This window comes from Coregonus clupeaformis, chromosome 7 (assembly GCF_020615455.1).
Source record: "Coregonus clupeaformis isolate EN_2021a chromosome 7, ASM2061545v1, whole genome shotgun sequence".
Taxonomy (NCBI): domain Eukaryota; kingdom Metazoa; phylum Chordata; class Actinopteri; order Salmoniformes; family Salmonidae; genus Coregonus; species Coregonus clupeaformis.
This window is the reverse complement of record NC_059198.1, coordinates 63,292,205-63,305,665: the sequence shown is the minus strand read 5'-3', so window position 1 is coordinate 63,305,665 and position 13,461 is coordinate 63,292,205. Positions and strand designations below refer to the sequence as shown.

The window sequence follows — 13,461 nt, the reverse complement described above, 5'->3', positions numbered from 1 at the left end:
AGATCAGTGTAGATGGAGAGGAGATGAAGGAAAGAAGCCACATTAGACTATAGAGATGCAGCCCTGGCTCTCATCCAACCTTCACACAGCAGGACAGCAAAGCAGTGGTCTCATCGGCAGTGGTCTCATCAGCAGTGGTCTTATCAGCAATGGTCTCATCAGCAGTGGTCTCATCAGCAGTGGTCTCATCAGCAGTGGTCTAATCAGCAATGGTCTAATCAGCAGGGGTCTAATCAGCAGTGGTCTAATCAGCAGTGGTCTAATCAGCAGGGGTCTAATCAGCAGGGGTCTAATCAGCAGGGGTCTGGTCATTGACATCAGTACACTGTATTCCCTGCTCTGTTCACCCGTCCTGTTTGTTTCTCTGCTGCCATTGGACTCTGTGGCGTATCAGAGAGCATCCAGCTTGAAGCATCTGCTGTTGGCAGCTTGGCAAATTAATTAATTATTTTGTTTATTTATTGACTTGAAACATGAGGCAGAGCCACGGCCTGGGGGGATGTTCATGGGCACAGTCCCCTCCAACACTTTTTTCTCCACATTTTGTTGTGTTAAAGCCTGAATTTAAAATGGATTACATTTAGATTTTTTGTCACTGGCCTACACACAATATCCCATAATGTCAAAGTGGAATTATATTTTTGAAATGTATACAAATTAATAAAAAATTAATAAATGAAAAGATGAAATGTCTTGAGTCAATAAGTATTCAACCCCTTTATTATGTCAAGCCTTTAAATACATTCAGAGGTAAAAATGTGCTTAACAAGTCACATAATAACTTGTATGGACTCACTCTGTGTGTAATAATAGTGTTTAACAGGATTTTTGAATGACAACCTCATCTCTGTAGCCCACACATACAATTATCTGTAAGGTCCCTTAGTCAAGATGTACATTTCAAACACAGATTCAACCACAAAGACCAGGGAGGTTTTACAATGCCTCACAAAGAAGGGCACCTATTTGTAGATGGGTAAAAAAAAAGCAGACATTGAATATCCCTTTGAGTATGGTGAAGTTATTAATTACACTTTGGATGGTGTATCAAAACACCCAGTCACAACAAAGATACTGGCGTCCTTCCTAACTCAGTTGCCGGAGAGGAAGGAAAACACTCAGGGATTTCACCATGAGGCCAATGGTGACTTTAAAACAGTTAGAGTTTAATGGCTGTGATAGGAGAAAACTGAGGATGGATCAACAACATTGTAGTTACTCCACAATACTAACCTAATTGTCAGAGTGAAAAGAAGGAAGCCTGTACAATACAAAAATCTTCCAAAACATGCATCATGTTAACAACAAGGCTCTAAAGTAATACTGCAAAACATTTGGAAAAGCAATTAACTTTTTGTCCTGAATACAAAGTGTTATGTTTGGGTCAAATCCAATACAACACATTATTGAGTACCACTCTCCATATTTTCAAGCATAGTGGTGGCTACATCATGTTATGGGTATGCTTGTAATCGTTAAGGGCTGGTGTGTTTTTCAGGATACAAAATAAAGTGAATGGAGCTAAGCACAGGCAAAATCCTAGAGGAAATCCTGGTCCAGTCTGCTTTCCACCAGACACCTTTCAGCAGGACAATAACCTAAAACACAAGGCCACATCTACACTGGAGTTGCTTACCAAGAATACAGTGAATGTTCCTGAGTGGCCAAGTGACAGTTTTGACATAAATCTACTTGAAAATCTATGGCAAGACCTGAAAATGGTTGTCTAGCAATGATCAACAACCAATTTGACAGAGCTTGAAGAATTTTGGGCAAATGCTGCACAATCCAGGTGTGGAAAGCTCTTAGAGACCAAGAAAGACTCACAGCTGTAATTGCTGCCAAAGGTGCTTCTACAAAGTATTGACTCAGGGGTGTGAATACTTATGTAAATGAGATATTTCTGTAAGATTTCTAAAAACATGTTTTCACTTTATCATTATGGGGTATTTTGTGTAGATGGGTGCGGAAAAAAACACATACTTTATCCATTTTGAATTCAGGCTGTAACACAACAAAATGTGGAATAAGGGGTATGAATACTTTCTGAAGGCACTGTAACTTGATTATGTGGATGTTATGGTCTTAGCTAAAAGTGTTAAAAGACCTACGTAAAGTACTTAAGGATATTCCCCAGTGGCTTGTTGAGTGTGTTCTTGTTAAATCATTCAAACCCTCTCCACCCTAACCCAATCCTGACTGGTGTGTTTTCTCCTACCCTCTCCACCCTAACCCAATCCTGACTGGTGTGTTTTCTCCTACCCTCTCCACCCTAACCCAATCCTGACTGGTGTGTTTTCTCCTACCCTCTTCACCCTAACCCAATCCTGACTGGTGTGTTTTCTCCTTCTAGGGCAGAAAAAACTGAAGTGTTAAGCGACGATCTTCTGCAGGTAAATAAGTGTGTGTGTGTGTGTGTGTGTGTGTGTGTGATCTATGGCCTACCTGTCAGTATGGTGTCTGATACGTGTTGCTGTGCTGGTTTAGGTGGAGAAGCGGTTGGACCTGGTCAAACAGGTGACCCACAGCACTCACAAGAAGCTGACCGCCTGCCTGCAGGGCCAGCAAGGCGCCGACGAGAGAGAGAAGAAATCAGTCAAGTCTCCCTCGGTGAGCACCTATCAGAGACTGGTTTATTCAATGTGTCAGTGAGTTTCTATCTGCCCCTCCCTATTCAAATAAACCAGGAATAAATACAAATCCATAATATCCACATTTTCCCCCTGTTCAGACAGTGACAGAGGAGTATGTTCTGCTACCTTGTGCTGTGATATGAAATACTGTATGTTAATACTTTCTGTCTTGTATCAGAAAAAGCTACCACTAACCATCCTGGCACAATGCATGGTAGAAGGAGCTGCTGTGCTGGGGGACGACTCTCTACTAGGGTGAGTCCCTGTATACGCACACACACACACACACACACACACACACACACACACACACACATGCACACACACACAAACACACACACAGACACGCAAGCACACAAGCACAAACGCACACACAAACACGCACTCACGCACTCACGCACTCTCAATCTCGCTCTCTCTCTCTCTCTCTAGCTTTCTCTCTCTCTCTAGGTCTCTCTCTCTCTGTCTCTGTCTCTGTCTCTGTCTCTCTCTCTCTCTCTCTCTCTCTCTCTCTCTCTCTCTCTCTCTCTCTCTCTCTCTCTCTCTCTCTCTCTCTGTCTCTCTCACTCACACATATTTTTTCAGTTGATTCTGCCATAATTCCTCTCTGTCCTCCTTGACCTTGACCTCTATCCGATGCATTCTGATTAGCTGAGGCCGGGTCCTAGCTGACGTTGTGATTGGCTATGGCTGCGTTGTGATTGGTTATGGCTGTGGCTGACATTGTGATTGGTTGTGGCCGGGTCCTAGCTGATGTTGTGATTGACTGGGACCTAGCTGACATTGTGATTGGCTGTGGCAGGGACCTAGCTGACGTTGTGTTTGGCTGTGGCAGGGACCTAGCTGACGTTGTGATTGGCTGTGGCAGGGACCTAGCTGACGTTGTGTTTGGCTGTGGCAGGGACCTAGCTGACGTTGTGTTTGGCTGTGGCAGGGACCTAGCTGACGTTGTGTTTGGCTGTGGCAGGGACCTAGCTGACGTTGTGTTTGGCTGTGGCAGGGACCTAGCTGACGTTGTGTTTGGCTGTGGCTGGGACTTATCTGAGGTTGTGATTGGCTCTGTTCCCTTGACAGGAAGATGCTGAACCTGTGTGGGGAGACAGAGGAGAAGCTGGCCCAGGAACTTATTCAGTTTGAGTTCCAGATAGAGAAGGATGTGGTGGAGCCTCTCTATGAGCTGGCTGAGGTGAGTCCTACTGTCTCTATGATGATGTGAGTCCTACTGTCTCTATGAGCTGGCTGAGGTGAGTTCTACTGTCTCTATGATGAGGTGAGTCCTACTGTCTCTATGACGAGGTGAGTCCTGCTGTCTCCATGATGAGGTGAGTCCTACTGTCTCTATGAGCTGGCTGAGGTGAGTCCTACTGTCACTATGATGAGGTGAGTTCTACTGTCTCTATGATGAGGTGAGTCCTACTGTTTCTATGAGCTGGCTGAGGTGAGTCCTACTGTCTCTATGATGAGGTGAGTTATACTGTCTCTATGATGAGGTGAGTCCTACTGTCATTATGATGAGGTGAGTCCTACTGTCACTATGATGAGGTGAGTCCTACTGTCTCTATGATGAGGTGAGTCCTACTGTCACTATGATGAGGTGAGTCCTACTGTCTCTATGATGAGGTGAGTCCTACTGTCTCTATGATGAGGTATTATTGTCTGTCCAGAGACTAGGAGAGCCCACACCATTCACCATTACTATCTCTGAGTGACGGTGATCGTCAGACACAATGTCAGCATGTTCATTATTGTCTATTACCTTCAGGGTGCTAGAATATTCCTCCCATCTCAACTCCAAGATAACTAGTAGATAAATGAATGTAGTCATGTGTGGAGATACATTATAGAGGAGGTTTCATCTGTTCCTGTCTCTTCCCAGGTGGACATCCCCAACATCCAGAAACAGAGGAAACATTTAGCCAAGTTGGTCCTGGACATGGACTCAGCTCGCACACGGTGAGGGATGGAATGCATGTTAACATACAGGCTGGGACCTTTTACCCTCTTCACTGATCACTTCTTAAGAGATGCTCATGTTTAGAATAATGCTTAGACAAGCATGTTCCTTCCCTCCGTGGTTGTGTCTCAAATCGCACCCTAATCCCTATATAGTGCACTACTTTTTAACAAGCTCTGGTCAAAGGTAGTGCACTATATAGCCTAGAATAGGATGCCATTTGGGATGCAGCCTGTGTGTTGGTGTTCCATCCCCCCTCCTAACTCTTCTTCTTTCCCCTCCATGCCTGTAGGTTTCACCAGTCGTCCAAGTCCTCCAGTCACCCTAGCAACCTGCAGGCGGGCGGGGCCAAGGGGGAGGCCCTCAGAGAGGAGATGGAGGAGGCAGCCAATAGGATGGAGATCTGCAGGGTGAGTCACAGGGTTCTAGTGGTTCAGGCTCCTCTTCCTTCACCTACTGTAGTCCCCCACACCATGAAACTGCATTAACCACCACGAGGTTACAGGCTGCATTAACTGCCACAAGGTTACAGGCTGCATTAACTGCCACAAGGTTACAGGCTGCATTAACCACCGCAAGGTTACAGGCTGCATTAACCACCACAAGGTTACAGGCATCATTAACCACTACAGGGTTACAGGCTGCATTAACCACTACAAGGTTACAGGCTGCATTAACCACCACAAGGTTACAGGCTGCATTTACCACTACAAGGTTACAGGCTGCATTTACCACTACAAGGTTACAGGCTGCATTAACCACCACAAGGTTACAGGCTGCATTAACCACCACAAGGTTACAGGCTGCATAAAGGTTACAGGCTGCATTTACCACTACAAGGTTACAGGCTGCATTAACCACCACAAGGTTACAGGCTGCATTAACCACTACAAGGTTACAGGCTGCATTAACCACTACAAGGTTACAGGCTGCATTAACCATCACAAGGTTACAGGCTGCATTAAGGTTAAGGCTGCATTAACCACTACAAGGTTACAGGCCGCATTAACCACTACAAGGTTACAGGCCGCATTAACCACTACAAGGTTACAGGCCGCATTAACCACTACAAGGTTACAGGCTGCATTAACCACCACAATGTTACAGGCTGCATTAACCACCACAAGGTTACAGGCTGCATTAACCACTACAAGGTTACAGGCTGCATTAACCACTACAAGGTTACAGGCTGCATTAACCACCACAAGGTTACAGGCTGCATTAACCACTACAAGGTTACAGGCTGCATTAACCACCACAAGGTTACAGGCTGCATTAACCACTACAAGGTTACAGGCTGCATTAACCACCACAAGGTTACAGGCTGCATTAACCACTACAAGGTTACAGGCTGCATTAACCACTACAAGGTTACAGGCTGCATTAACCACCACAAGGTTACAGGTTGCATTAACCACTACAAGGTTACAGGCTGCATTAAGGTTACAGGCTGCATTTACCACTACAAGGTTACAGGCTGCATTAACCACTAAAAGGTTACAGGCTGCATTAACCACTACAAGGTTACAGGCTGCATTAACCACTACAAGGTTACAGGCTGCATTAACCATCACAAGGTTACAGGCTGCATTAAGGTTACAGGCTGCATTAACCACTACAAGGTTACAGGCCGCATTAACCACTACAAGGTTACAGGCTGCATTAACCACCACAATGTTACAGGCTGCATTAACCACCACAAGGTTACAGGCTGCATTAACCACTACAAGGTTACAGGCTGCATTAACCACCACAAGGTTACAGGCTGCATTAACCACTACAAGGTTACAGGCTGCATTAACCACTACAAGGTTACAGGCTGCATTAACCACCACAAGGTTACAGGTTGCATTAACCACTACAAGGTTACAGGCTGCATTAAGGTTACAGGCTGCATTAACCACTACAAGGTTACAGGCTGCAATAACCACCACAAGGTTACAGGCTGCATTAACCACTACAAGGTTACAGGCTGCATTAACTACCACAAGGTTACAGGCTGCATTAACCACCACAAGGTTACAGGTTGCATTAACCACTACAAGGTTACAGGCTGCATTAACCACTACAAAGTTACAGGTTGCATTAACCACTACAAGGTTACAGGCTGCATTAACCACTACAAGGTTACAGGCTGCATTAACCACCACAAGGTTACAGGCTGCATTAACCACTACAAGGTTACAGGCTGCATTAACTACCACAAGGTTACAGGCTGCATTAACCACCACAAGGTTACAGGCTGCATTAACCACTACAAGGTTACAGGCTGCATTAACCACTACAAAGTTACAGGTTGCATTAACCACCACAAGGTTACAGACTGCATTAACCACTGCAAAGTTACAGGTTGCATTAACCACCACAAAGTTACAGACTGCATTAACCACCACAAGGTTACAGGCTGCATTAACCACTACAGGGTTACAGGCTGCATTAACCACTACAAGGTTACAGGCTGCATTAACCAATACAAGGTCACAGGCTGCATTAACCACTACAAGGTTACAGGTGGCATTAAGGTTAAAGGTCATTTCTTATCCTCTTTTCCAGGATCAACTATCAGCAGATATGTATAATTTTGTGGCCAAAGAAATAGACTATGCAAACTACTTTCAGACGGTTAGTACATTTTCTGAATCAATGCATTTACCCTTCAGATGACCTTGACTCATGTTACAGTCATATAGCTGAGCAGGTGTTTAAACCTCACCTTTTTTACCCCTCTGTCCCTCTGTTTCCCTGTGTGTCTCTCTGTCCCTTTGTCTCTCTGTCCCCTCTCTGTCCCTGTGTCTCTATCTCCCTCGCTGTCCCTTTGTCTCTCTGTCCCCTCTCTGTCCCTGTGTCTCTGTCTCCCTCTCTGTCCCTGTGTCTCTGTCTCACTCTCTGTCCCTGTGTCTCTGTCTCCCTCTCTGTCCCTGTGTCTCTGTTCCCCTCTCTGTCCCTGTGTCTCTGTCCCCTCTCTGTCCCTGTGTCTCTGTCCCCCTCTCTGTCCCTGTGTCTCTGTCCCCTCTCTGTCCCTGTGTCTCTGTCCCCTCTCTGTTCCTGTGTCTCTGTCCCCCTCTCTGTCCCTGTGTCTCTGTCCCCTCTCTGTCCCTGTGTCTCTGTCCCCCTCTATGTCCCTGTGTATCTGTCTCCCTCTCTGTCCCTGTGTCTCTGTCCCCCTCTCTGTCCCTGTGTCTCTGTGCGTCTCTCTGTAGCTCATAGAGATCCAGGCAGAATATCACAGGAAGTCTCTAGAGATCCTCCAGAGTGTCTTGCCCACCATTAAAGCTCACCAGGGTGAGTTAATGTGTGTGTATGTGTGTGTGTGTGTGTGTGTGTGCACATTTACGCGTGTCTGTGTGTGTGTGTGTGAGCTCGTCCATGCCTGCACATGTGTATGTGTCCATGCCTGTCTGCTCCTCGTGTGCCTAACTGTTGTATGATGTGTTGTGCCACCACAGAGGCGTGGGTGGAGAAGCCGTCATATGGCAAGGCCCTGGAGGAACACCTGACCATCAGCAGTAGAGAGATCGCCTTCCCCATCGAGGCCTGTGTCACTATGCTGCTGGAGTGTGGCATGCAGGAGGAGGTAGAGAAAAAAATGAAGCCTACTTAACACTAAGTTTCCCAGACCCAGATGAAGACTACTTAACACAAAGTTTCCCAGACCCAGATGAAGACTACTTAACACTAAGTTTCCCAGACCCAGATGAAGACTACTTAACACAAAGTTTCCCAGACCCAGATGAAGACTACTTAACACTACATTTCCCAGACCCAGATGAAGAATACTTAACACTAAGTTTCCCAGACCCAGATGAAGGCTACTTAACACTAAGTTTCCCAGACCCAGATGAAGACTACTTAACACTACTTTTCCCAGACCCATATGAAGAATACTTAACACTAAGTTTCCCAGACCCAGATGAAGACTACTTAACACTAAGTTTCTCAGACCCAGATGAAGACTACTTAACACTAAGTTTCCCAGACCCAGATGAAGACTACTTAACACTACTAAGTTTCCCAGGCCCATATAAAGCCTACTTAACACTACTAAGGTTCCCAGACCCATATGAATACTACTTAACACTACGTTTCCCAGACCCAGACGAAGACTACTTAACACTACTAAGTTTCCCAGACCCAGACGAAGACTACTTAACACTAAGTTTCCCAGACCTAGATGAAGACTACTTAACACTAATATGTTTCTCAGACCCAGATAAAGCCTACTTTACACTACTAAGTTTCCCAGACCCCGATGAAGCCTACTTAAGACTATTACTTTTCCCAGACCTAGATGTAGCCTACTTAACACTAAGTTTCCCAGACCCAGATGAAGACTACTTAAAAATAGTAAGTTTCCCAGACCCAGATGAAGACTACTTAACACTACTAAGTTTCCTAGGCCCATATAAAGCCTACTTAGCACTACTAAGGTTCCCAGACCCATATGAATACTACTTAACACTACGTTTCCCAGACCCAGATGAAGACTACTTAACACTAAGTTTCCCAGACCCAGATGAAGAATACTTAACACTAAGTTTCCCAGACCCAGATGAAGACTACTTAACACTAAGTTTCCTAGACCCAGATGAAGACTACTTAACACTAAGTTTCCCAGACCCAGATGAAGACTACTTAACACTAAGTTTCCCAGAACCAGATAAAGCCTACTTAACTTTACTAAGTTTCCCAGACCCAGATAAAGCCTACTTAACACTACTAAGTTTCCCAGACCCAGATAAATCCTACTTAACACTACTAAGTTTCCCAGACCCAGATGAAGACTCCTTAACACTAAGTTTCCCAGACCCAGATGAATACTACTTAACACTACTAAGTTTCCCAGGCCCATATAAAGCCTACTTAACACTACTTAGTTTCCCAGACCCAGATATAGCCTACTTAACACTATTACGTTTCCCAGACCCAGATAAAGCCTACTTAACACTATTAAGTTTCCCAGACCCAGATAAAACCTACTTAACACTACTACATTTCCCAGACCCAGATGAAGACTACTTAACACTAAGTTTCCCAGAATCAGATGAAGACTACTTAACACTAAGTTTCCCAGACCCAGATGAAGACTACTTAACACTAAGTTTCCTAGACCCAGATGAAGCCTACTTAACACTACGTTTCCCAGACCCAGATGAAGACTACTTAACACTACTAAGTTTCCCAGACCCAGATGAAGACTACTTAACACTAAGTTTCCCAGACCCAGATGAAGCCTACTTACCACTACTATGTTTCCCAGACCCAGATGAAGCCTACTTAAGACTATTACTTTTCCCAGACCTAGATGTAGCCTACTTAACAATAAGTTTCCCAGACCCAAATGAATACTACTTAACACTAGTACGTTTCCCAGACCCAGATAAAGCCTAGTTAACACTACTAAGTTTCCCAGACCCAGATAAAGACTGTTTAACACTAAGAGTCCCAGACCCAGATGAAGACTACCTAACACTAAGTTTCCCAGACCCAGATGAAGACTACTTAACACTACAAAGTTTCCCAGACCCAGATAAAGCCTACTTACATATACTTTGTTTCCCAGACCCAGATATAGCCTACTTAACACTACTACGTTTCCCAGACCCAGATAAGGCCTACTTAACACTACTAAGTTTCCCAGACCCAGATGAAGACTACTTAACACTAAGTTTCTCAGACCCAGATGAAGACTACTTAACACAAAGTTTCCCAGACCCAGATGAAGACTACTTAACACTACACAAAAAAAAATAAAAAATGTATGCACGCATGACTCTAAGTCGCTTTGGATAAAAGCGTCTGCTAAATGGCATATTATATTATTTATATATTTATATATTTATACTAAGTTTCCCAGACCCAGACGAAGACTACTTAACACTACTAAGTTTCCCAGACCCAGATGAAGTCTACTTAACACTAAGTTTCCCAGACCCAGATGAAGACTACTTAACACTAGTAAGTTTCCCAGACCCAGATAAATCCTACTTAGCACTACTAAGTTTCCCAGACCCAGATGAAGCCTACTTAACACTATTACGTTTCCCAGACCCAGATGAAGCCTTCTTAACACTACGTTTCCCAGTCCCAGATTAAGCCAATTTAACGCTGCTTTACATTCTGATTTCAGAATAGAGTTAATATAGGATTTAGCTGTTAGAGTGCTTATTGTAGACAGAGATATTGTATGTACTACATTTATGTTTCAGTATTTATCTCTATGATGGCCCTGCTCTGACTCTCTGTCTTCCTGACTCCCTGTCTTCTTGTCTTCCTGTCTTGCTGACTCCCTGTGTGTATAGGGTCTGTTCAGAGTGGCCCCCTCGGCCTCCAAGCTGAAGAAGCTGAAGGCCTCCCTGGACTGTGGTGTTATGGATGTACAGGAGTATTCAGCTGACCCTCACGCCATCGCAGGTTACCTTACACACCCACACACACACATATAGACACACACACAGTATTTGAAAATACTCAAATACACTGACAAATACACTCCCATGCATTTAACACAGGTATTTGAAAATAGTATTTGAAAGAAGTATTTGAAAATACTCTCAAATATAATTTGATCGACTGTTTCGTTTTTACAAATAGCCATTAAAATACACAAAATTCAAATACACAGAAAAAAAGTATTTGAAATACTACACTGAACAGAATATAAACGCAACATGTAAAGTGTTGGTCCCATGTTTCATTAACTGAAATAAAAGATCCCAGAAATGTTCCATACTCACAAAAAGCTTATTTATCTCAAATTTGTGAATACATTTGTTTACATCCCTGTTAGTGACCAATTCTTCTTTGCTAAAATAACCATCCACCTGACAGGTGTGGCATATCAAGAAGCTGATTAAACAGCATGATCATTACACAGGTGCACCTTGTGCTGGGGACAATAAAAGGCCACTCTAAAATGTGCAGTTTTGTCACACAACACAATATCACAGATGTCTCAAGTTTTGAATGAGCATGCTGACTGCAGAAATGTCCACCTGCATTCTCAGTCATGCGAAATCCATAGATTAGGGCCTAATGAATGTATTTCAATTAACTGATTTCCTTATATAAACTGTAACTGTAACTCAGTAAAATCTTTGAAATTGTTGCATGTTGCATTTGTATTTTTGTTCAGTATATATACTCAAATACCCATGTATTTGAACCCAGGTCTGACACACACACACACACACACACACACACACACACACACACACACACACACACACACACACACACACACACACACACACACACACACACACACACACACACACACACACACACACCATCACAGATGAATTTACACCCACACACACGCCTCGCACCTCTCTCTCTCTGGCGCAGGCTCTGGTCTCCATAACAACAAGCCTTTAGCTAGCTCCATTGTCTATATATAACCATCAGATAGAACTCTGCTTTCAGGAGATCCATGCCTCCAGAAATATATCAATCAATGTTAGGTCAACACAATCAAGTAGAGGCTTCTTGTGTTTGTGGACTGTTGTCTTTCACACCTTGTTGCCTATTTCCTTGTTGCCTCTTTCCTAACATCCTCCTCCTCCAGTAGAGAGCTGGCCTGCATCCCAAATGACACCATATTCCCTCTACAGTGTACTACTTTTGACCCCTGGCCCATATGGCTCTGGTCAAAAGTAGTGCATTATGTAGGGATTAGGGAGCCATTCAAGGAGACCACCATCGTCCCAGTGTCCAAGAAAGACAATATGACATGCCCAAATGACTATCGCCCCATCGCACTGACGCTGGTCATCATGAAGTGCTTCGAGATGCTGGTCATGGCTCACGTCAAGGCCAGCTTGCCAGGCACACTGGACCCACTCCAATTTGAATACCGCTCCAACAGATCCAAGGTTCAATTTCCATCGCTATTCACGCGGCCGTAACACATCTGGACAAGAAGAACTCCTATGTGAGAATGCTGTTCATTGACTACAGTTCAGCATTCAACACACTATTGTTCCCTCCAAGCTTAACACCAAGCTCAGAGCATCCTCAGTTCTCTGCTGTACTACCTGTTCACCCACGACCGTGTAGTTTTCCAAGACACCACGTCATCATCAACTTTGCTGACGACACCACGGTTGTAGGCCTGATAACCAACAATGACGAGTCAGCCTATAGGGAGGAGATAAGTGAACTGGCATTGTGGTGCCAGGACAACACCCTCTCCTTCAACGTCAGCAAAACAAATGAGTTCATTGTTGACTCAGGAAGCAGAGGAGGGAACATGCCGGGATCCACATCGTCAGGATTGCAGTAGATGGAGTCAGCTGTTTTAAGTTCCTCTGCGTCCACATCACCGAAGACTTGACATGGACCAACAACATCACCACTCTTGTCAAGAGGGCGCAGCAGCGTCTCTACTTCCTAAGGCAGCTGAAGAAATTTGGCATGCCACCCCGGGTCCTCTCCAAATACTAACACTGCACCATCGAGAGCATCCTGACCGGTTCCATAACGGCCTGGTACTGCTCCGTCCACGACCTCAAGGCCCTCCAGCGGGTGGTGAAGACGGCCCAGTACATCATTGGACCGTGCTCTCACCCATCCAGGACATCTACTCGAAACGGTGCCTGAGGAAGGCATGCAGCATCATCAAGGACCCCACACACCCCAGCCACGAGCTGTTCTCTCCCTCACCATCAGGCAGATGGTATCGGAGCATGAGGTCTGATACTAAAAGGCTCAGAGACAGTTTCTGTCTACAAGCCATCAGACTGTTGAACACTTGAACTGGATTGAGAAACTGCTCTGATTCTCCGCACCTTAGCACAAATGCACTCACTCACACACACACACACACACGCACACACATATACTACTATTCATTCTACACACATCACAACTGCTGCT

The 13,461-nt window shown here is 44.6% G+C and overlaps 1 protein-coding gene across 5 annotated transcripts in view; it reads left to right on the top strand.

Moving 5' to 3' along the window:
- The window catches only part of LOC121555367 (rho GTPase-activating protein 44-like), a 124,410-nt gene that overhangs the window by 64,294 nt on the left and 46,655 nt on the right, over window positions 1-13,461 (top strand). For all 5 annotated transcript variants that reach the window (XR_006661204.1, XM_045221471.1, XM_045221470.1 and 2 more), the window contains exons 2-11: window positions 2,354-2,393; window positions 2,488-2,610; window positions 2,812-2,888; window positions 3,708-3,819; window positions 4,510-4,586; window positions 4,880-4,997; window positions 7,141-7,209; window positions 7,788-7,869; window positions 8,034-8,161; window positions 10,887-10,998. Coding sequence is in view for 4 of the 5 variants with exons in the window: in XM_045221471.1 (XP_045077406.1) it covers window positions 2,354-2,393; window positions 2,488-2,610; window positions 2,812-2,888; window positions 3,708-3,819; window positions 4,510-4,586; window positions 4,880-4,997; window positions 7,141-7,209; window positions 7,788-7,869; window positions 8,034-8,161; window positions 10,887-10,998 (938 nt within the window). In the remaining variant the exon portion in view is untranslated. The remainder of the gene's footprint in view (window positions 1-2,353; window positions 2,394-2,487; window positions 2,611-2,811; window positions 2,889-3,707; window positions 3,820-4,509; window positions 4,587-4,879; window positions 4,998-7,140; window positions 7,210-7,787; window positions 7,870-8,033; window positions 8,162-10,886; window positions 10,999-13,461) is intronic.